The sequence below is a fragment of the Choloepus didactylus genome, chromosome 14 (genome assembly GCF_015220235.1).
Source record: "Choloepus didactylus isolate mChoDid1 chromosome 14, mChoDid1.pri, whole genome shotgun sequence".
NCBI lineage: Eukaryota > Metazoa > Chordata > Mammalia > Pilosa > Megalonychidae > Choloepus > Choloepus didactylus.
The window spans coordinates 64,426,108-64,452,129 of record NC_051320.1 but is presented as its reverse complement, the minus strand read 5'-3'; the positions used below and the strand labels follow the sequence as shown (position 1 = coordinate 64,452,129).

Below are 26,022 nucleotides of genomic sequence, written 5' to 3'. Positions count from 1 at the left end.
AGGTTGTAAAAGACATTGCTGCTTCTCCCTTACTCTCTTGAATCACTCACTCTACAGGAAGCCAGTTGGTTGTAAAGATGTCACTCAACCAGCCCTATGGAGAGATCCACATGGAGAAGAATTGCGGCTTCCTACCAATAAATACCATCAACAGTCACCACAGCAGAGGAAAAAAAGTGTGTGTGTGTGTGTGTGTGTGTATATGCGCATATATACACATGCCCATATATATAAAAAGAGAAAGAGATGAGCACAAATAAAAAAAGTAAATGGAACAAAATCTTAAAATAGATGAATCTGGATTAGGAGTGCAGGTATTCTTTGTACTTTGCTGATTTTTACAACTAATCTGTAAGTCTGAAATTTATTTCCAAAATAAATAAAATACCAAGCAATTCTATTCAAACAATAAAGAACAATAATCTGACAGAAAAAATACCAAAGAGAAGGGGAAAAAACCCAGATCCCAGTCTTTGTACTTGATAACAGCAACCAAAAATGCATTAAACTTTATTTATAAAAATCACTAAGAAATTTTACATAAAGGAAAAACATAACACATTCCATGATGAAACAATTTAATATTATAAAAATATTGTTCTTACCCCCAAATAATTCTAAAATTTTAATATAACAATCAAATCTCTCCAGTAAAATCAACATCTCACCTGGGTTCTCTTTTTAACTTAATAAAAGGGGGAACGATCACACAAGACTTCATTTTAAAATTTTAAAAAATAATAAAAAAAGGATGTGATATAACATACATATAAAATATATTATAGGAGGATACAGAGTGGGTGAGGTGGAGAGGGCTTCTCCTCCATGAAACAAACTAGACAGGGGCTGGAAGACACCCAGAACCGTGTTTTGAGGGTGTAAGTGGCCACAGAGGGAACCCTATAGTATGTGGTGGGGACCTGGACAAACATGGGAAGAGATGGGGACTCCAGGATCAGGGTGAGTTTGTTTGGGCTGGGACCAACTCCCAGGATGGCAGCAGCAAGACGGCCGCTGGCCAAAGGAGTAAACCAGTGGCTCTCCACTCCCATGTACACAACTTGGTAGTTAGCTGGGAAGGTGATCCACCACATCCATACAGCTGGAAGCACCCATGAAGAACCCAGGAGGCAGCATTTACTTGACACCAGAAGTCAGGAGGGTGCACCAGCAAGAAGGGAGATAGGAGAGGGCACCATACAGATGCATCAGAAGCCTTTCCTATACCCCAGAGGCTCACAGACACAAGGCAGGCAGGGAACAGGACATGTCTAATATGGAAGGTGCCCTTGAGTAGACTCCCTGCTGAACTGCACAGGGCCCACATGCACCCCCGGGGCAGGCAGTCCCCAGTGCACACAGAGAACTGGTACACTTATTAGTTCCCCACCAGATTTGGGCTCCACCTACCCACAGAAGATGTTTGGGGAAGGCTGGCTTGAGAGTAAAAGGTGACTTAAAAGCACCATCTGCTGGTAGGACAGAGAAACTACACTCCCGCAAGCTTTAACTCTGCCAGATTACTGCTCAAATAATTCTGCATTTCCCAAATTAAACTTATCAAGACAAGCAAATACCCCAAAGCCAACAGAAAATCATAAAGCACCTGAAGAATCTAGAAGACATGGACAAGCCAAACAAACAAATTAAAAAGAGAGTAGAGTTAAAAAAATATAGAGGAATTAATTAAAGAAGTACATACAAAACCTCCCGAACAACTTCAACGAGATGACTAAAGATATAAAGGATATCAAGAAGACTCCAGAAGAGCATAAAGAAGAATTTGAAAGAGTAAATTAAAATACTGCAGATCTTATGGAAATAAGACACCGTTGATCAAATTAAAAATATATTAGAGACACAATAACAGATTTGAAGAGGCAGAAGAAAGGATGAGAACTTGTGTGTTTGCAATTGAATGCGAATACACAAAAGATCAAATGGAGAAAAAAACAGAAAAATTTGAAGTGGATCTCAGGGAAATGATGGACAACATGAAGCACACAAATGTAAGAATCAGTGCTGTCCCAGAGGAGAAGAGTAAAGGGCTAGGAAGAGCGTTTCAAGACAATATTGGAGAAAACTTCCCTACCCTTATAAACGACATAAATATGCAAATCAAGGATGCCCAATGAACTCCAAATAAATCCAAATAAACCCACTCCAAGACATAAACTGATCAAATTATCAAATGCTGAAGAAAAGGAGAAAGTGCTGAAAGTAGCAAGAGGAAAGTGATTCACCACATACAAGGGAAACAACATAAGACTAAGTATTGACTACCCAGTGGGCACCATGGAGGCAAGAAGGCAGTGGTATGACATATTTAAGATTCTCAGAGAAAAATTGCCAGCCAAGAATTCTTTATCCAGCAAAGCTCTCCTTCAAAATCGAAGGAGAGATTAAAATTTTCACAAACAAATGCTGAGAGAATGTGTTAACAGGAGACCTGCCCTGCAAGGAATACTAAAGGGAGCTCTACTGGCTAAGAAAATAAGAAATCAGAGAGAGGTCTAGAGAAGCACACAGAACTGATGAGTATTACTAAGAGTAACTTAAAGGAAAAAAGAGAGAGAGGGAAAAAATAGATCTGACAACTAAAAACCAAAGAATAAGATGGCTGGTTCAAGAACTCGCTTCAGAGAAATAACTTTGAATATGAATGATTAAACTCTTCAATCAAAAGATACAGACTGGTAGAATGGATTAAAAAGTATGACCCATTAATATGTTGTTTACAAAAGATGCATCTTATACCCTGAGAGACAAAGAAACTGAAAGTGAAAGGATTGAAAAAAATATTCTACGTGAGCTACAACAAAAAGAAGGCAGGGGTAGCTATACTAGTATCGGACAAATAGATTTTAAATGTAAAGATCTCTTAAGAGACAAAGAAGGACACTACATATTAACAAAAGGGAAATTCACCAAGAAGAAATAACAATTATAAATGTTTATGCACTCAATCAAGAAGGTCCAAAGTACATGAGACAAACATTGGCTAAACTGAAGGGAGCAACAGACATTTATACAATAATAATGGGAAGACTCCAATACACCACTCTCTTCTACAGACAGAACAACTAGACAGAGGACCAATAAGGAAACTGAGAACCTAAATAATATGACAAATGAATTAGACTTAGCAGACATATATACATTGTTACATCCCAAAGTACCAGGATAGACATTCTTCTCTAGCAATCATGGAACATTCTCCAGGATAGATCATTTGCTGGGGCACAAAACAAGTCTCAATAAATTTAAAAGGTTAAAATTACTCAAAGCACATTCCCTGACCATAATGGAATGCAACTAGAAATCAAAAACCACCAAAGAAAAAGACCTTTCACAAATATATGGAGATTAAACAACTCACTCCTAAACAATCAGTGGGTCAAAGAAGAAATTGCAAGAGAGATAGGTAAATATCCAGAGATGAATGAAAACGAGAACACAACATATCAAAACCTATAGGATGCAGTGAAGGAGGTGCTGAAAGGAAAATGTATAGCTCTAAATGCTCAAAAAGCAAGAAAGAGCTAAAACCAAAGACCTAACTAAACAACTGAAGAGGCTAGAAAATGATCAGCAAACTAACCCTAAAGCAAGCAGAAGAAAAGAAATAACAAAGATTAAAGCAGAAATAAATGAGCTGGAGAACAAAAAAGCAATACAGAGAATAAATAAAACCAAAACTTGGTTCTTTGAGAAGATCAACAAGACTGACAGACCCTTAGACTGACAAAGTCAAGAAGGGAGAAGACCCAAATAAACAAAATTGTGAGTGAGAGTGGGATAACTACTATGGATCCTGAAGAAAAAAAAAAAAAAAAAAAAAAATTGTGAGAGGATACTATGAACAACTGCATACCAACAAACTAGACAATTTAGAGGAAATGGACAATTTCCTGGGAACAACAAACAACACAGATTGACCCAAGAAGAAACAGAAGACCTCAACAAACCAATCCCAAGCAAAGAGATCCAATCAGTCATCAAAAATCTACCTACAAATAAAAGCCCAGGGCCAGATGGCCTCACGGGAATTTTACCAAACTTTCCAAAAAGAATTTAACACCATTGCTGCTCAAACTGTTTCAAAAATTGAAGAAAAAAGAACACTACCTAACTCATTTTATGAAGCTAATATCACTCTGCTACCAAAACCAGATAAAGATACTACAAAAAAGGAAATCTATAGGCTAATCCCCTTAAGGTATACAGATGCAAAAAAACTCAACAAAATACTCACAAATCTAATCCAAAGGCACATTAAAAGAATTATACACCACGACCAAGTGTGGTTTATCCCAGGCATGCAAGGGTGGTTCAACATAAGAAAAGCAATCAATATAATGCAACATATTAATAAATCAAAAGGGAAAAATCAAACAATCATCTCAATAGATGCTGAAAAAGCATCTGACAAAATTCAACATCCCTTTTTGATAAAAACACTTCAAAAGGTAGGAATATGATAAAGGGCATACATGAAAAACCCACAGCCAGCATAGTATTCAATGGTGAGAGGCTGAACACCCCTCCACTAAGACAGGGAATGAGACAAAGATGCCCACTGTCACCTATATTATTCAACATTGTCCTAGAAGTTCTAGCCAGAGCAATTCACCAAGACAAAGAAACAGTATCCAAATTCGAAGGGAAGATGTAAAACTGTCATTATTCGCAGATGAGATGATCTTATATTTGGAAAATCCCGAGAAATCTACAACAAAGCTACTTGAGCTAACAATAAACAAATTCAGCATAGTGGCAGGACACAAGATTAATTCACATAATTTAGTAATATTCTTATATAAGCCCAAAATAACAGCAGCCCCAAAACCCTAAAGAATACCCTGATCCCTATCTGGGACTCTATAAAAGTTTAAGTTAATTCTTCAGAAACTTACATCCTTGAGAGAGCTCCTATGCCAACTAAGTTCCAAAACCCAGAGGCAATAGCCTCTTCAAGAACATCAACTAGATGTGTTCCCTTTTCCCATAATGTTGACACCCCTTTTCAACATGAACAAGTTAGGGTGGTCACTCCCTAGACATTCCTGAAGATTGGGAAAGTGATTATACTAGAGGAAGGAGTAACAATAGACAAGAAGGAATTTAACAAAGGATTATGAATACTGAATCTCTATATCATTTTCTTTTTCTTAGTTGCTGGGGTATTGGAATAGCTAGAAGGAAAGAACTTAAATGGTGGAACTGTAACCCACAGCACTCTTTGAAATTTTTTTATAGCTACTTGTTAAATTGTACTTTGAAAGTTACCACCTTTTTGCCTATGTTACATTTCACAAAAAGGAAATAACTGAAACTGTGGAACTGTAACCAATAATATTTTGAAATTTGCTCTCTACTTGTTAAATTACACTTGGAAAGTTGTCACTTCTATGTATATATGTTATATTCCACAAACAAAAAATACGATAAAAATATATATTATAAAACTACAATAATTAATATACTGTCTTTATGGAACAGAAAGGCAAGAGAACTCAATGAACAAAACACAAGAGCATTTAGTATATAATAAACATTGCATTTTAAACAAGGTGTACTAGAATGATTTAGTATGTTGTGTTGGGACACACCTGTAAACAGCTGGGGGAAAAAATCACTTGTTAGTTCCCTACAGATAACATACACTGCTTATTTTTACATTAAATGTAAGTGTAAAAAAAGATATGAAAACATATTAAGAAACAACATAGTTGAGTTCAGTGTGGGAAACAGCCTTTTAAAACACACATATAACAACAGAATTTTCAGAGGAAAAGATTAATATTATATACAGATTTAAAATTTTGGAGTAATAAGTAGTACCAAAAACAAAATTAAAACCAGATCACACACAAAAAGTATGACAGCAGTCTTACAAATAAAAAAAGAGAAACGATTAACTTAAAATGGCCCACCATAAAGCTTCTAGAAGAAAATATAGAATATGTTTGTGATTTTAAGGTAGGAAAAGACTTCCTGACAGTACAAAAAAAAAATCACTAACCAATAAAATAAATATTGATAAATTGAACTGCATAAAAAATAAAACTGCTCTTCAAAAGATACCACTGAAAAACTGCACAAGATAGAGCATGTAGGAAATATTCACAGCACATATATCTGGCAAGTTCTGTTAGTCAGAATATACAAAGAACTCCTAAAATCAATAATAAAAAGGTAAAACAACCCAATTCTTAACATGTGCAAATACTTAAAAGGATAATTCAAAAAGAAGCCATTCAAATAGCCAGTCAGCACGTAAAAATGTACTCAACATCATCAGTCATCAAGGAAATGCAACTTAAAACCATAATGAGATGGTATTTCACATTCTTTAAAATGGCTACAATCATAAAAGATCAAAACCATCAAATCTTGAGGAAGAGGTAGAGCAAGAGAAAGTCATCCACGTTGCTGGTGAATGTAAAATGTTAAAATCACCAAACAGTTGCTGCAGTTTTTTATATAATTAAACATACACCTATACTATGAACTAGAAACTCCAATCCTAGGGTAGTTATACAAAAGAAATGAAAACATATGTGTCCCTCCCCAAAACAAAACAAAACATAAGAACAAATAATAAAAATAAAATGAACCACCAAAAAAAATAAGCCAAAGATCTGAGCAGACACACATCACAAAAGAGATAAAGGGCCAATAAACACATGAAAAGATTTAACAGTCATCAGTGAAATGCAAGTTAAAATGACAATGTGATGCTCATATACCCACCAGAATGGTTAAAATTAAAAACTTCAGAATACCAAATATTAAGGAAAACGTGGAGCAACAAGCAGCGCGCACAGTGCTGGTGGGCAGGAAAAACGGCACAAGCAATTTTGAAAAAGTTTGGCAGATTCTTATAAAGGTAAACATACATTCAATATTTACCCAAGAAAAGTGAAAGCAATACACCCACAGAAAGATTTGAACATGAATACTTACAGAAGTTTTATTCACAATTAAACTAGAAAACAACTGAAGTGTCCATCACAGGTAAATGGATAAACAAACTGTGGTCTATTTACACAATGGAATACTACTTGGCAATAAAAAGGAAAGGAGGAATGATAGACACAGCATGTATGAATTCCAAAAACATTGAGGTCTATGAAATGACCACACTTACATACAATTTTAGAACAGACAAAACTCATCTATAATGATAGAAATCAGATCAGTGGATACCTGAGGCAGGGGGCATTAACTGTAAAGGTGTATAAAATAATTTTTTGTGGGGATAAAAATGTCTTATACCTTGACTGGAGTGTGGTTAGATGGTGTGCCAGTTAGAATGTATTATGCCCCCCAAAACGCCATTATCTTTGATGTTATCTTGTATGGGCAGACGTATTAGTGTTGATTACATTGTAATTCTTTGATTGAGCATTTCCATGGAGATGCGCCCCACCCAACTGTGGGTGATAACTCTGACTGGATAATTTCCATGGAGGTGTGGCCCCGCCCATTCAGTGTGGGTCTTGATTAGTTTACTGGAGCACTATATAAGCTCAGACAGAAGGAGCGAGGGAGCTTGCTAACAGCCAAGTGCAGTGACTTCTCCTTACTTTCAGTTCACACGCCTTAGCAGGGCATGTAAAGTACTCAACAAACTGGTACCTGCCTACATCCCCAGCTACAACCCTTACTGCAAAGCACAATCTCAATTCACTAGGCCAGAGACAGTCACCTCTGTTATCAAATTCTCCTTATTTATGTTGAGAAGCACTCTGATGCTATTCTGGAACTCAGCAGCAGAAAGACCTTGCACAATAAATGAAGTTGCCATGGGTATAGGAGGACCTAAAAGTAGGCCACATATCTGATCACACTGTTTACAAGATTCTGTTACCTTTCCATGGCTTCAAATCTCATGCCAGTTAGTCGCTTGACTCTGTGACTGCCAGGGAATTGTCTTCTCAATTCCTGAAGACAAAACTGAAAAATAACCACTGAAAAAGACTTGAAGAGTAACAGTTACATTATATATACTAAATGAGCTACAAGAAATGGCCTACATATTCTTACATGTATATTCACAGATAATTTTGTTATCGTAATCTAATGACATGAAGTGAAATTTGCTAGTGATAAAAAGTGGGGTAAAATAATATAGCTATGAAATTACAGTGAAGGCAACAATCAGTTCTCAGAAACTGATTATGCTCTTCAATGGGAGAATGAGCAGACCATGAGATCTACAAATAATTCTTCAAATACTACTACCAGATTATTCCTCCTTAAAATCTGCTTTCATAATGTACCAGGCCCCTACTTAAATGCCTGCAACAGCTTCCTATTAGCATCTTAATCAAGACCCTCAAAAATCTAGCTATATCCTATATAATTCAATTTTGTATCCTACTTCTTATAAATGGGATTATTTACTCTAGTCAGCTAGTTTCTTCATGTCTATCTCAGAAGCTTTCACTATATCCATTCTATTCTCACAAGGCACCAACTACACAAAGTAACCTTCTAATCAACCTCATATTAGGCAAAAAATCCTAAACTTTCTATTCCTGGAGTTTATGTCCCACTACTTTCTAGAAGCCTCCTTGAACATGCCAGACCATGTTGAGTTCTGTTTTCTATAAATTTCTAAAGAACTGACAGCCTACATCATAAAATTTTTATTTATTTAAATTTGTAATTGCTTATTTGCTTCTCTAATGGTTATCTATAAACTGGCCTTTTCTTCCCAATTATAGCATTAGCATTCTCTTGGTAAAAATTAGATTCTTTCATAGTCATTTTAAGTACCTAGCACAATCTTAATAACACTTTGTTTATACATCCCATATAATCAGTCATCTTGTCAGTCCACATATCCTGATTTGGATGTCAGAAAATGCAGACATCAAATCTGTGGGGTACTAGTTTCCTTTGTACAGATATTTGTAATTTGCCCATCAACTCATCTACATAAATAATCACGTATTTATTGAATACTTACTATGTTCTCAGCAACATATAAGAGATTGTAAGACTCTCAGAAATGCTAGAAATGTTAAGGATTATACAACTGGGCATTCTAGTGCCCCAAAGCATGAATAACCAAAAAAACACTTTTAACTACTGATGAAACTATTAACCAGTAATACAGTAAGTTTTAAGATGATGTGGAAATCTAGCTTCAAAATCTAAGGCTGAAAATATGACACCAGGAGAAATAGTCAAGTTAGTCACAAGTGAAGATGTGTTCCTTTATTTCTTTGACATCACGTGAAATTCATTTTACTTGGTTAGTCAAGTAAGCTAAGTGTGTAGAAATCCTGAAGCATTAAAAACAAAACACTGTGCTCCAAAAAGAAAAGAACTTATTGTCAAACTTGATATCCTGCTTTATCAAAATTATTGTGTAATTTGATCTCCTAAACCTGGTTTATCAAATGACATTTGGCTGTATTAAAAAATGTATCAAATTGTACCTCAAAATATAAAACTGCCACCTCTGTCGATATTTAAAAGAACCATCTCATAGGTTCTGAAGGCAATCCAAAGATATTTTGGAATGTTTTAGCACTGGCAGCACCAGTGGAATTATGTATATAACCAACTCAAGGTGACTATCTTGAAAGGGACTACTAATTTAGACACATAAGGACATATGTTCTCCTGGCACTTAATTTTTTGTTTCTGAATATTCCCTTTTGGTTTATATGAGGCGGCAGTGGAAAGTGGTAATTAAAAACTCAGGATCATAAGAAAAACAGAACAGAAGCCTCTGTTTCCTGTTTTATAAAATGTATATAATGATAAAATCAAACATCATGCACGTAAAGCACCTAGCACATGAGCGTTCAAAAATATAGCCATTATTATTGTTGTTTTATTTTTAAATCAGTATTAGTATTTTAAGCCATGCTTTGGACATGTCAGCATTTGCTAATAATTTAAGATGTACATTTACAATATTGCATAACAGTATTTAACACTTTATACTATGGAAGTCATTCAACAACTCAAAGGATAAACTTGTTTCAAATGATCTTTTTTCTTATTTTAAATTCTATAACAAAGCATAATTCACTTATTTAGTAAATAAGTTTTAGCACCTAATTTAACCTCTTCAATAAAACTGGGACACTAAATATCTACTTCTCAGGATTATTAACATTTAAGAAGATACTGTGTCCTGAAGTAACTCATTAGCAACACTCACTGCTAAGCATAGCATTCAAAACCAGCTGTAGAAAGAATTCAATACAAGCCATATTCTAGGTCTTAACTACTTATATATAATTCATGAAACAAATTAAACTTAAGATAAAATATAATTAGTTTAAATACCTACCAATGCCAAGTCATCGCGACCATAGTCTAGGGCTGCAATCATCACTTGTTCATATATGATCCAAACTAGATATATAAAGATGGGGGAAATGAATTTAAGATAAAAATCCCTAAAAGAGCAATTAGATTAGTGAATTCTTGTTTCTGATATTTTAGAGAACGTTACTTACACTTGAAAATTGACTTACTGAGTTTTTCCTAGAACTAAGGAAATGAAACCTTATATGCTATCAACACTGTAAAATAGTTCAATAACTTGCAAAGTAAAACTCTCCAATTTAATACTTTGTTCTAAAAATTATGAAATACATTTTGGTCAGACCAGACCTGCAGCTCTGTGAGCTTTAAAACAAAAATGTCTATTTGATAGCTTCACTACTAGCAGCAATTATAAATCCTTCTCAAAATAAAGTATCATGAAACTTTCTAAGATAAGAAGTTAAGGATTCACTGACATGAACATAAAAAAATATAAATCAACATCCAGTCAAAAAAACAAAAACAAAACTAAGAACCATAAATGAGACATGAACCAAGCCTTAATGTTTTGATAAAGTAATTAAATAAGAACTTACTATCATCTCCAAGCTTAGACGCATATTCATTAATTAACTCCTCTCCAACTTCCACAATTTGCTCACTATTTCGTGAGTTTTCTTCTCTCCATTTTCTCATTTTATCTCGCATTTCTGAAAAATAAAGTAGGCATGTTATATCTCTGATCAATGTAAAAAACTTGACTAGATAAAATCAACTTTTTAGGTAAAGAAAATAAACTCACACTAATATAGAAAACTATGATATCCCATAATTGACAAAACATAAAATCAATTTAACAAGAGCAAGAGATCATTTAAAAGACTGCAATTTCATTACAACTAATATTTTATTATTTTTTTTATTTAACTATTTTTACAAACAATGAATGGCATGTGTCAGCTACAAAGATCCCCTATTCCTAATTTAAGCAACTATGGATCTCAGCTTTTTGGGAATCACAGACTACTTTCAGAATTTGATAAAAACTAGAGATTATTTTCCCAGAAAACTGACCCAAGTTTATAAAATTTTCATAAGAAGAGTATCTTATTAAGCTATCAGCACTGAAGGGATATTCATCATAAAATTCCCTTAATTACATTACTACAAAGGTACACAGAATGTATAAAGATATGCTTCGAAGTGAGGATGTAAAGTGAAAAAAATAAAACAAAGGAAATCATTTAGTTATATATACAACAAAGAATAAAGTGAATCATGTAAAATAAAGTCAGAAACATTGGCAAACAAATAAAAGTAGAGAGAACTTAGGTTATTTTAACACAATAGGGAATTCTGGAAGCCTTAATGAACAGCATAGACAGAAGAACTAATAACTGAAAAAAAACTAAGCCAGTGGAACAAAGGTCTCTTTTTTCATATAGATAAGATGAATAAACTGTCCAATTCAACAATTACATATATGCTTTCTTACTCCTATCTGTCTGAACATACATATTCATCTGAAGTACCACCATCTTGTGTCTACTGGCATAGATGTTGGAGAGACTTAAATAGTTGAATTAAATAGTTGTTGAACATATTAGATAAACAATATGCTAGATCCTTAGGCAATAAATATAAGAGAAGCAAAGGGGACTTTCACTATTCTTGTATGCATTATCAGTCCGTACACTTCAAAGTCTACAAAAGAAAACAAGAATAACATGAAAATAGGCACTAAATGAACTTCTAAAAATAATCTTAGAAAATCATTACAAATTAACATGCAGTTAATTCCCTCTATTGCAACCTAGAAAACAGCTTGTCTCTCACCCTGCCCAGGAAGAAATCTTGAACAGAGTCTTAACAGCTGAAGAAGAGTTTAGCAAGTAAACAAGAAAATAAGTTATTCCACACAGAAGGAACTCCTGGTAGTTCAGAAACAAACACAGAGTGGCAGGAGGAAATGAGTGGGTAGAAAGTAAGAAGAGTGAGATTATGAGCTCGCGTGTTAGAAAAATCATTCTGGTGGAGGGAGGGAAGGTAGGAGGGAGGGAAGGAGGGAGGGAAGTGGGGAGAGAAGGGGGAGAGAAGTTCAAGTTGACACATGAACCTAACCATCACAGTTGGTATATATATTTTATGTGGGGATTTGGAGAGATTGAAAAACTGCCACTGCTATTGCCAGCCTTTCCAAAATCTCGTCTGTTTTAAAAAAGAAATAAAATAGTTTGTATGTGATTCTTTGTATCTAATTTCTTCCCTTGTTTTGTATATCCAATGTTATTGTTTGATTCATGGGAGGGAAGGGGGGAAGAGAAGGAAGGAAGGTACGGGGGGAAAAGAAGGAAGGAAGGGAAGAAGGGAAGAAAAGGAAGGAAGGCAAGAAGGAATAGAGGGAGGGAGGGAGGGAAGGATAAGCCGAAAAGGATGAAACTAAAAGAAACCAGTCAAGAGAGGAAGTATAGTCAGGTGGAAAGGACATGGACTTGACAGTTAAACTTGGTTTAAAAATATAAACTCTATCTCTCACATGAACGCATACAACTTCCCAAATCTATGCTTAACTTTCCATGCTCATGGATGAAGATAAAACAGACAGCTCATGGATATGTAGTTAGTATTAAATTAAATATAAAAAAGCTCTCTGCAGAGTCTCTAGTAACAGTGGGAATTCAGAAAACATTAGTTCCCTCCCTATTAATGAAATAGTCTAAGTGAAAAACATGAATCAAACAATAACATTGGATATACAAAACAAGGGAAGAAATTAAATACAAAGAATCACATATGAACTATTTTATTTCTTTTTTTAAAACAGACAAGATTCTGGAAAGGCTGGCAATAGCAATGGCAGTTTTTCAATCTCTCCAAATCCCCACATAAAATATATATACCAACTGTGATGGTTAGGTTCATGTGTCAACTTGGCCAGGTGATGGTGCCCAGGTGTCTGGTCAAGCAAGCACTGACCTAACCATTACTGCAAGGACATCTGTGGCTGGTTAATAAACCAAAAGGCTGGTTTACTAAATCATCAGTCAATTGACTGCATCTGTGGCTGATTATATCAATGAAGGGCATGTGTTAGGGGGATTTAATCCAATCCGTTGGTGACTTTTAAGGGAGAAAGGAGAGAACTTTTACTTCTTCTTCAGCCAGCCAGCTTCTCCTGGGGAGTTCATCAAAGACCTTCATCGGAGTTGCCAACTCGCTGCCCACCTACAGCATTTGGACTCGTGCATCCTGCCCGATGGAATTTGGACTCATGCATCCCCACAGTTGTGTGAGACACTTTTATAAAATCTCATGTTTATAGGTATCTCCTGTTCGTTCTGTTTCCTTAGAGAACCCTAACTAATACACCAACTAATGACATAGGCAGTATTTACAACAAAACTAGCTGATGAAAAAGTATTTCATAAATCCTAAAATATAAGCAGATCAGGATAAATCACTAACTACTATAAGATCTGCATGGTAACATCATCTATGCAGGAGAAAGTTAAAAATCTTGGGACTTGCCCTCATGAAGCCTGTTACTGCAAAGGAGATTCTCTCCTGCCTAGAAGTCTCCCCCAGAGAACTTTGTTGCTCAGATGTGGCTTCTCTCTAAGTCCACTTGGCAGGTAGACTTACTGCCCTCCCCACTACACGGGACATGACTCCCAGGGGTGTAAATCTTCCTGGCAAAGTGGGACATGACTTCCAGGGATGAGCCTGGACCTGGCATCGTGGGATTGAGAAAGACTTCTGGATCAACAGTGGGAAGAGAAATGAAACAAAATAAAGTTGCAGTGGCTGAGAGATTTCAAATGGAGTAGAGAGGACATTCTGGAGGTTATTCTTATGCGTTATACAGATATCCCTTCTTAGTCTTCAGTCTTTAGTGTATTAGTCTGTAGTGTACTATTGTATTTTTACTCTTTAGTGTATTAGAATAGCTAGAAGGAAATACCTGAAACTGTTGAACCGCAATCCAGTAGCCTTGATTCTTGAAGACGACTGCATAACTATGTAGCTTACATGGTGTGACCATGTGATTGTGAAAACCTGTGGCTCACATTCCCTTTATCCAGTGTATGGAGAGATGAGTAGAAAAATGGGGACAAAAAAGTAAATGAATAATAGGAGGGGATGGGGGTATGGGATGTTTGGGGTGTTCCTTTTTACTTTCATTTTTATTTTTATTTTTTTTTTTGAGTAATGAATGTGTTCAAGGGCTGACTGTGGTGATGAATGCACAACTATATGATGCAACCGTGAACAACTGACTGCACACTTTGGATGACTGCATGCTACGTGAATATATCTCAATAAAATTGCACGAGGGGAGAGCAACAGGTAGTACCTGATGGACCCAGCAATATGAGAACCCCAAGTAGTCAACAAGTATTCACTGGGAAAGCATCAAGAGTCAATCTGTGAAGAGCATCTGAAACAAGGAGGAGTTCTGCCCTCTCCAATCCCAGATGACTGCAAGGGGCCAGTGGTAAAAAGAACTCAAGTGGCTAGAGCAGTTGAGCCTCTGTGAACTCTCAAAATTGACAGGCCAGGACTCCTTTCTAGGACAAGACTCTAAACTGATGAAAAGGGACAACAGGAAGAAACACAGAACCAGGAAATCTTAAAAAGCAAGCCAACATATTTTTGAACACTACACAAAGACAACATAAGAGGGGGCTCTCCAAGGGTTAAAAACAACAACAAACAAACAAAATGGTTTACTGAATCCTACTTCATTTTGAAATTTCAAGAAAACTGATTTCACATAAAAATGAGCAACAGAAAAGTATTCTCAAGGTCAAATCCCATACCAAGTTTTCAAAAGAAAAAGTATAAAAAGCAGAATATCAACAGCATACACTGAAAAAAATGCCAAAAACATGAACCCACAAAACAAAAGAAACTGGAACCTACTATTTAAAAATAAGCTAAAGGACATTAAAATGACACAATATCTGAAATAATGGCAAGAATCTGAATTGAAAGAACTCAGAAATGAGGAGACAGAACTCAAGAAAGAATTAGAGATTAAAAAAAAAAAAACCACTTCAGAAATTTAAATTAGAGAAACAAAAGCACAAATAAACACTGAAGATACAATGGAAAAAATGTTAATTAAAAAAAATAGATAAAGAAGGACTCAAAAGAATGTGACGAATATTGAAGACAGGCACAAGAATAAAGAAGAAAACTAAAGCAAAGGAACAGAAAAAATACCAAAAACTGCAATTCAAGAAAACTTTACTGAAATACAAAGAAATGTGAATATGCCACATCCCTGAGAATATTAATCCTGAAAGATCAATACCAAGGCAGTTTAGTAAAATTACTGGATTTTAAAGAAAGGGAAAAATCCTTTGGGCATTTAGGAAAAAAGAACATGTGACTTAATAAGGGAAGGAAATTAGATAATTACTAGATTTTTCCACAGCAAAGTTTTATGCCAGAAGAAAATGGAATAACACATGTATTTAAGATAATCAATGAAAGAAAGTTTGAGCCAAAGTTTATATCCAGCAAAACTCAGTTCCTATAGAGAGCACAAACTACAATCAACTGCAAGAATTTAGGGAGTGTTCCTTAGGAATCCTACTACAAAATAGGTTTCAAACAACCAAAATGATGAGAAAGACATCAATATAAGGACTTGGGGTGATCAGTAAATATACAGTTACCTCAAGAACTAAAAGCAGATAATGACTAACAGGGAAAAAGCGTATGCTCTATGCTCTGACAATGTAGATGTAACTTAAGAAATGGGTGAGAAGATGAAGAAAGCATAGGCAAAAGATTTTTTAATGTTTTCAGGAATAATACTGGTGATGGTATTAGCACTGTTTTTCTAAGACTGTTGCCACTGCAAAATGGAATAAAACAGATAATGAATCATGATATTCTAGTTCTGTCATGCCTGTTGTGCTGGTGTGGATGTATTATGTCCCCCAAATGCCATGTTCTTTGATGCAAACCAGATGTATTAGTGTTGATTAGATTGGAATTATTTGATTGAGCATTTACATGGAGATGTGACTCAATCAACTGTGAGTGAAAGGGTGGGTGTTAACTGGATCACTGGAGTCCTTTAAAAGAATTTACAGACAGAAGGACCTCAGAGCAACTGAGACAGACATTTTGAAGATGGCCATTGAAGGGTGACACTTTGGAGAACGCCATTTTGATACACAACTTGAGAGCAGCTAAGAGTGACATTTTGGAGATCTGCTGCAGCTTAGAGAGGAATGTCCTGGGAGAAAGCCCTTTTGAAACCAGAACTCCAGAGCAGATGCCAGCCACATGCCTTCCAGCTAACAGAGGTTTTCCGGACGCCACTGGCCATCCTCCAGTGAAGTTACCCGATTTCTGATGCCTTATCTTGGACACTTTATGGCCTAAGACTATAACCGTATAACCAAAGAAACCCCCTTTGTAAAAGCCAATTCATTTCTGGTATTTTGCATTCCGGCAGCATTAGCAAACCAGAACACCTGTGTTCTTGAGAACTAAGAATCTCCCGTGGAGCAAAGGAGATCAAGATATGAAAGAAAAGGAGTTTAAATAAACCTTCTGTAATATTGAATTTGAAGAATCAATATGAACTCATCAGGTATTCTGCCTATTTAAATACACATGCATGCAAACACACACACATTTGCTAGCTCTGTCCACTTGAAAAGGCCCATAAACAATGAACAATCCAGTGGTAACGTGTGTGCCTAGAACCCAAACTGTCATGAAATACCATTTCTCACTAAAAGAAATCAAGACTTGCTCGTCCCAAGAAGAAAGCAAGAAATGTGTAAGATGAGCTTGGAACATCTTATTACACCCAATAGCTTGTTATACCAGAACATATTATACCAGATAGTTTGTTATACCAGACTAAGGAGCCAGTGAGCTCCCTCTGGTCAAAGAAGAGACAATTTGAGTTTCAATAATAATAATAATAATAATAATTGCAATGAAGAGAAACCCATCAAATATGTTTAAATCCATGAGTTCATAATGATATTTAAAAAAACAAACAAACATACAGGTCACTGATATGGGTTGAATTGTATCCCTCAAAAAAGATAGGTTCAAGTCCTAACCCGAGGTCTGGTGCGTGTTATCTTATTTGGAAATAGGGTCTTTGAAGATGTGATTCCTTAAGATGAGGCCAAACTGGATTTGGGTGTGGGGTAGCGGGGTGGCTGCCTCATCCAATATTACTGGTGTCCTTATAAGAAGAGGAAATTTGGACATAGACATAAGGGAGAATGAATGTAAGAGAAAATGCTGTGTGATGAAAGAGGCAAAGGTTGAAGTGTTGCAGCTGCAAGCCAAGCAACACCAAGGACTGCCAGCAAACCACCAGAAGCTAGTAAGAGGCAAGGAAGGATTCACCCCTTTAGGTTTCAGAGGGAGCACAGGCCCGCCATCACCTTGATTTCAGATTTCTAGCCTCCAAAACTGTGAGACAATAAATTTGTTATTTTTAGCCACCTAGTTTGTGGTACTTTGCTAGGCAGCCCTAGGAAACTAATACAGTCACCTTCAGAGGATGAGAGAAAATAAATCTTTTTGTCTTTTACCAAATAAAATATTGGGAAGTTCAAAATATATATATTTACACTGAGTAGCAATGTATTTTCCTTGAAATTCTCATCAAGTTTAATAACAAAACAGTTTAAAATGCAGAGTTTATATTTGCCAGAAATGAGCTCAAGGCTGTCATAAAACTGTTACTGTTAATATTTTGTAATCTGAAAATCAACCAAACCACCACAGGGATATATTTCCTGTGACTGGCTAAAAGCATGGTTTTTGACATGGAGAGCTCAAGAAATTAGACAGCAAAGACATTAGTGACTATAATGCTTTTTACACAGCGGCAGTTTAAAACCACAAAAGATAACAAATAGCTCCAACTTTATCCCGTTAATTAACTCACCAAATTTTACTGCTTGTGCAGAGTTTGAACTATTAAAAGAAATCATGGTAAAAGAATATAATAACATTGCCAGCTCACTGAATGCCCAATGTAAGACCAATGCTGAAAGAAACAACATGATTGTATTCACTTAGATAGAAAATGGACATCAGAAAAAAAATAGTGCTATTATATTCAAATTCCATGATAAATATCTTGCTAAAAATAATATTCTCTTAAAACTGAGGCTGATTAAATAGGATTAAAACAAAGTAGCAGTATACTATGTTATCTATTCTGCAGAACTGTTGGGTTTACTACATAAACACCTATATCTACTCCAGATTTGCAGCCACAGTTCAGAAAACAAACTTCCAGAAGGAATGTATACGTTATCATTAGCTCCACAGCACTGACTCTCAGAATTCATTCAAGCCACATCCCCCATGCCATAGCTACACTGCCTGAAGCCCATATTCTCTTTTGACCTGACAGATTAGTTTAAAAGAGGAAGACGGGTCTTAAGAATACGAATTATTTAGTATTTTGCAGATCTATTCCAAAACACTATAACCCTTGCCCATATCCAGACACCCAAATTAAGACACCCAAATTAAGAAATGCTATCTCAGATGAATTAATGAGATATGTTGAGTGAATCCTCAAGAATTATCATTTAATCTATAAATTATCTCGCATTAAAAAGGGATTTCTCTGCAATGCCTTTTAAGAATTCCTGCCTATAAAAGTCAGAGAGTAAAAGAGAAAAACTGGTTCCCATCTCCTTTTTTCATCAAATATCTCATTTACTAACAGTCCACAATTTTCCATCAGTGTCGTCCTACTTATTCATAGTCAGGGTTTATTACTGGAAAATCTCTGCTTTTTAAAACATTTTAAAACATTCCCCTTTCACCTACTGATACATTCCTATGACTTCCAGTCTTTCATTCAAAAATATATTAAGCACTCATTATACACAATATCCCTATACCATATGCTAGAAATATAAAATGAAAGAATAATCATCTTTCACCTACTGATACATCCCTATGACTTCCAGTCTTTCATTCAACAATATATTAAGCACTCATATACATAATATCCCTATACCGTATGCTAGAAATATAAAATGAAAGAATAATCATCTCAGTTGCGAACTGAACAGAACTGAAGAAAAAGCTGTAAGCAACTGTAAAATAATGTGATAAAAGCTATGATAGTGGTAATGCAAAGTACTAAGAAAGCAAGTGAGGGAAAGATTAATTCTACCTGGCACAGAGAAAGGGTTAAAGAAGACATCTGTGATAAATGAATTAAGCCCTAAAAATCAACAGGATTTTGTCAGATGAAGTTTGGAGAACTTAAGCAATGTTAGAGGGATGAACATACCTGACGTACTCAGGAATTGGAAAATTGTCCAATCCACTCAGGTGGGGAGGGGAGAGGGAGAAGTAAGGCAAATCAGTTTCTTCAGGTTATTGCTGAATGGAGCTCACTGATGTAACACAAGAAGGGGAGTGGAGGCAGATACACATTTCCCTATCAAAGACTACTCCCAAGGACCCGAATAAAATCCTGAAGGATCACCCACCAGTAGGTTAAACATGAATTTTTATGATTATTGTGTTTATTCCTTCCATGAGGCCTAGATGCTGCTGCAGTGAGACTGCTGGACTCTGAAAGGTAGACATACATGCCTTATTACTCTGCTGACTCCCTTAGTCCCAAACTCCTTCCTTAAATCCCATACTTTCTCCACTTCACTCCTTACTCCTCCCACTTCCCTCAAATTACAGCACTCATGTTTACTAGTTCTGTCTCCTTGGACAGGCCACTTCACTGTTCACGATTTTTGCTTCCTCACCTGTAAAATGAGACAAAACATATCTCACAAGATAGGTGTGAGAATTAAATGAGGTACTATATACAAAATATATAGTAAGCTATTTTTATCATTATTATTACCATTATTACAGATACTAAGGGATCAAACTTCATAAACATACTCCATGTCCTAGCATTCATTCATTAAGCAAACAAGCACTTACTTGTTTTCTAATGCTAATTCACTGATCAATGAAAAGATTGAAAAGATCTGTGTGGGTACTGAATATACAGAAGTAATTAAAATACGATGGGTGAGATAATAAGATTCAGGAAAAACTGTCTTAACTATAATGTCCAGTTAGAATCAACTCAAAGAATTTCTTTCTGCAAAACATATTAATGATGCCCACAGCATTTTAGAAGCTCTTGGCTAAGAGGCTTCATCAGCTAGCTCTTGGTTAATTGTTTTTATCAGTTTTTACATTTACATCAGTTGTATCCAAACCAGTTCATGCCAGTTAAATGTAATTACATAGGGTAACAATACTATATACAAAATATATAAACAGAAAAAAACAAAACAAAAAAACACCAAAAAGACAGATGTATTCCTATGAAATGAAGCTGAATGCTTTGAAAAGACTCCGTAAAAGTAAACAGCTTTGAAACACTACTGTCATATTAGGTATGGCAATTTAATTAAAAATATGAGAAGACTTGTGCACAGAGGCTGCTATACAAGGGCTTTTATGTTCCTGCGCCACATTTAATAAAGCAAAACTGAAAACGGTTTATTAATGATGACAAGGAACTACAATCTGGGGACCCCTATCAAAGAAAAGGCCTTGACTCTATATCAACATGTGCATTTATAAATTTTAAGTTGAATGAAAGGAGCCATTGATTTTTATTTATTTTTTTAATTACAAGAGTGCCTCCAAACTCCACAGGCTAGGATTCAAGGCCCCAATTTTCTTTTCAAACACGACCTTCACAAAATATACATTTCAGTTAAACTTAACTACTATCTATTTCTCAAACATATCTGTATTTTCCAGACTTCAATGTTTCCACAAGCTATATCTTAAAGGATAAGCAGGAGCTTGTCTTATGAATCAGAAAACAGATAAGCTACTATACACCATTTAGAGAAACTCAAAAAGGAGTACGTGGAGACAATGGTAATAATGGTGGTAGAGGAGGCAACAGGCAGAAAGATGATGAGTTCAGTTTTGAGTTTTATTAATTGTGAACATCCAAGTAGATGTGTTATGTAATTGGTTGAAAATATGTATCCTTAGTTAAGGGGTAAAATCTCAGGATATGTTCCATGAAATCCTGAACCTTGCCTGTCTTGTTAAACACTGTATCTTCAGGAACTGGAACAGTACCTACCACAAAGTACCAAACATATGTTTAACCTGTTATTTAGCATATAGGCTGAGAGCTAAAGCTGGGTGTGGATGAGATAATGCACAAAATATATTTAACTTTTTATAAGATCTCTTTGAAGCTGATGAGATATTTGGACCATTTTTTCCCCAGAATATGCACATACACACTCAATTTCACATATAATTTTCAGGAGTTCACAAAGCACGTAACACTTATGCCTGTTAGCGGCCAGGAATCTATTGACTTCAGGTTTAAAAACCTTTGATAATAGACTAAGAAAACAAAAAGCTAAGTAAAGAAACATTGGGGGCACAAAAATTAAAGAACAAATGAATGCACCAAACTTAGTGAAGCAAATGACTGAAAAGTAAGAGGAGAATCCAGAAGAAGGCTATCAAGAAAACTAAGGAAAGAAATTTTCATAGAGAAGGTGCTCTGTAACGGCAAATGGAGTTAAAGAGGTACAAAACCTGTAATTATACTTGGCATTAGATTTCCCTAGAGATTTCAGTAAAATGGTAGAGCAATGTTTTAGCTTCCTAGGCAGGTAAAAGCAAATACCATGAAATGGGTCAGGTTAAACAATGAGAATTTAATCACTCATGGTTTTCAGCCTGGTAAAAGGTCCAAACCAAGGCATCATCAAGGTGATGTTTTCTTCCCAAAGACCAGCTGCCAGCAATCCTTGTCTACTCTATCACAAGGCAAGGCACGTGGCAGGTCTGTTGGTCTCTCCTGCTCCAGGTTTCGATGATTTCAGCTTCTTGCTTCTGTGGCTTTCTCTCTGTGTGTCTGAATTTCATTCTCTTATAAAGGGCTCCAGTAATAGAATTAAGACTCATCGTGATTGAGGTGGGTCACATTTTAACTGAAGTAGCCTCATCAAAAGATCCTATGTACAATGCGTTCACACTCAGAAATGGATAAACTTTAAGGACATGTTTTTCTGGGGTACACACAAGTTCCAAACCACCACAAGCATGGAAATCAAATTATGATTGCTTGAAGGACTGAATAAAAAGAGGAAGTAGAGACAGTGGGCATAAGCAATTGAATTCCCTCAAAACATTTTTTTCAACAAATATTCATTCAGTATCTATTATATGCCTAAGTATCTAAGCATCTCATCCATGTCAAATCCAAATACCATCTTCTCAAGAAAATTGATTATACTCTTACAATTCAAAATTCTTTTTCCCACCTCCAAACTCCTAGGTAATAACTTCCTTCAATAATAAACATCAATAACTTTCAACTGGCTGAATAAAGACACCAGTTATTGCACTCTTTAAAAAATAGAGCCCAATAAAGGTTATGAGAATGTTAGACTTACTATATCAGTCTTTCATAAACATGTGATAAATTTCCCTATTACAAGAATAACAGTAGTCTTTGAACTTATCATGTGCCTGATTTTAACTCATGATGCTATTCAATGGATTCCTTCAGACACAGCTCCAACTTACACCCTACCCCCAAAAAAACTAAAGAAAAAATTATTCTGGAGAGTCCTCTCATCACCCTCCTATGTCCTACTCTGTTACCATACAACTCTGAAATAAAAACCTAGAATACTTTTTTCTTAAAAGTCTCTTAGAAAAGAATTTTAGCTTCGGAAAGGTCTAATCCCTCATTTTACCAATAAGCAAATTGTATCCTATTAGTTGAGTTGCATAAGTCCACCTAAAATACTAATGAAATGATTCCAACACTAGAAAAGTGATATATAGTTATGGTCTTTGGTGTGAAAATTTGTTCATGTTTTTTATTAATCCCACTAACAATTTATTCAGTCAACAAATAATTATTGAGTTCCTCCTTTATGGCAGGCACTAGCGATATGACAGAGTGAACAAGATAGGTCTGCCTCCTCCCTTCATTCTAGGATAGACAAACATTTTTAAAACTTACATAATTTGGTAAGCACTTCAATAGTATGAGCACATGCAATTGAAGGACCAGGCCTATGTTCTTTTGTTTGCTTTTGTGGTTGTTTTGGTTTCCTTCTTTTATCTTCTAATTTTGGTGGAGGGTTGTAGGGGAGTGGGGGGATGGGGTGGTCAAGGAAGGCTCTCAAGATTTATTCACAATCAAACAGTAAATAAAACTTTCAGTCCTCATGCTATCAACTTCTTGGTGTCTAAACATACCAAAAAGGTATTCACCGAATAAATTAGCTAATAAAGTCTACTGTACTATGCTAAATGCTGGGAACACAATTACACAAATTCAATGCTTTGGAGAAACTCAAGCCTCTTCTCTTAAGCATGCCTCCCATTAAAGTTTTGAGAGGAAAATCTTTAACGAGTTGGTCCAACGTTCAGCTACTCCCAGATTTAAAAACACCCCACCACAGACCAACCCACGATGGGGAAAGAAATCCGTCACACTTGCGCACGCGCTCCAGTATTAACCAGTTCCTTTCCCCTTCAATTAAAAATATATATATATATATATATATATATATATACACACACACACACACACACACACATATATATAGGCAGTGAGTAAGAGGGAAGTTGTGTAGTGCGTGTAAAAGTGCTTTGAAGGGAAATGGGATAGGGAGTAAATAAAAATAGGAAAAATCCGACACAAGGCTTTAAAGAAAAAACGAAACGTAAAGTAGCATTTAGAAGAATCATATTTGTTCACAGATCTTCTACACATCTTTTCTGCATAGACATGGAACCCTTACACAACACTTGGTAAAAGGCCTTGGCTGCAAAGCTTCAGAAGTCATTGTCCGCCTCCTACACGCCGTCCACCAGCCACAGGAAAAATAAAACAGCCCCCAACACCAGGTCCCTCCCCGCCTCATAATGGAAGCTGCCCTGGACGGATGGATTGGCGCAGAAGTAGGTCGGTCAGTCTACGCACGAGCACACGCGGCGAAGAACGCCGCGGGCTCCAGACCATGGCGGAGCAGAGACGGCCTTCACCGCAGCCTAGGCCGTCCAGTGACAGCCCCAGTGCCGAAGATAGACCGGAGAGGTCTCCGAGGCCAGCGGGTACTACCGAACAGTTTCCCCGGGCTTCTGGTCTTTCTCCGCCCACCCTGCCCGCAGTTACCTTCCCAAGTGACATCATAAAGCTCTGAGACCTTCGCCATCTTCCTAGAACACAGAGAGGGGTGAGAGGGGAGGAGAGACGCGTCACGTGACGGGCGACTGGGCGGTAGCGAGTCACGACGCCATTTCTCATAGGCCGAGAGAGCGGAGAGGGCGGGTCCCGCTGCGCACGTGCATGCGGCTTTGTGGACGGGCTTTGGGGGAAGGGGCGGAGCGACTTGGGCGCGAGCGCTGCGTTTGGATTGGGAACTGAGGACACAGTGGCAGCTGGCGGGGCAGCGGAACAAGTTTGGGGTGAGGTGTCTTTTTAACCTACGCTGGGCTTTTTAATCTTCACCAGTCCCGGTTTTTCATTTTTCACTACATAGGGTGAATTCAGTCTCTTCACATTCCTCAGTCAGTGCGTTGTTGTCTCTTCATGGCCTGCTGCATGCAGCTTTCTGCCCCGAATCCCTTATTTATCCTTTTTCCCCTTCCGTTTTCTTTTTATTGTTCAAACAAACTGATAACTCAAAATTTCCATTAAATCTTTTTGTGTCACTAGGCGGGATTTTGTCTTTGCAGTTTCCTGTGGCCTACGACTTGTTAATGTTCACGTGAATTCCCTGGTGGCAACCTGTACCCTCCGTTAATGCTTGTTATGGGTGTCATTACTTTACCGGTGTTTGCCTGCCACTCTAGATTTGAAGCTCCATAAGAGCAGCCTCAGGGTAAGTGCTTAATAATGAATGAGGGAATGAAATATTGAATCGGTATATGGATGACAGCCCCAACACTTCCTTCACAGCCCCAATGCTTCATCCTTCTCCTAACACCACTAGGAACCTCCTCCACCCTTTCCTACTAGACTAATTGCTTTCAGGAACGTTTGGTCATAGCCTCCAAGGCCGAGAGAGAAATGTCTTGGTCAGGAATCAAAAGCTGAGAGTCATAAGCCTATATGTAGTATTTAAAGCCATGAGTATATGAGTTGTAGAGCAGAACATGTAAAGGGAGGAAAGAAGGCTAAAAATCTCTCTGAAACAGCCATAGTTAAGGAGCAGTGAAGAAGACTCAATCAAGATTTGAGGAAGAAGACAAGTGTCATATCCCACAAACCAAGGGAGTAAAATTTAAAAAAAAGGGAGAGGGGGCAGAATATCAATGGCACATGCCACAGAGCCCTCACATAATGACAATCTGTAGCCTTGGATTGAATTCTGAATGAGCCCCATTCTTGCCAGACTTAAACAGACCTTTTAAAAAACCCTTCATTCAAAATTTTAAAAATCCTCCACTCAGAAATTCACGTATTCTCCTAATGCTTATATAAAACAATCTGGTGTGATGTGTCAGACGTGAATCCAGGCTCCACCACTTAGTAGCTGGATAAGTTTCAGCATTTATACCTCTGAGCATCAGAGACTCTCATATATAAAAAGAAGCTAATAATATCTATATAAAAAAGAAATATCTACCTTGTAGAGTTGTTATCAAGATTAAAAGAGATACTGCAGCTAAAGCACCTCT

At 36.5% G+C, this 26,022-nt stretch overlaps 1 protein-coding gene across 2 annotated transcripts in view; it reads right to left on the bottom strand.

Annotated features, from left to right (window-relative positions):
* EMC2 (ER membrane protein complex subunit 2) overlaps nt 1-24,596 on the bottom strand; it is a 92,394-nt gene extending 67,798 nt beyond the window's left edge. Inside the window, exons 1-4 of one of the 2 annotated variants that reach the window (XM_037803018.1) lie at nt 24,515-24,596; nt 10,896-11,009; nt 10,322-10,386; nt 7,877-7,962 (exon numbers count right to left, since the gene is read on the bottom strand). In XM_037803018.1, coding sequence (XP_037658946.1) covers nt 7,877-7,962; nt 10,322-10,386; nt 10,896-11,009; nt 24,515-24,554 — 305 coding nt within the window. In that variant the 5' untranslated portion in view covers nt 24,555-24,596. The remainder of the gene's footprint in view (nt 1-7,876; nt 7,963-10,321; nt 10,387-10,895; nt 11,010-24,514) is intronic. The other variant, XM_037803019.1, reaches the window with a different exon arrangement.
* Between the last annotated feature and the right edge of the window lie 1,426 nt (nt 24,597-26,022).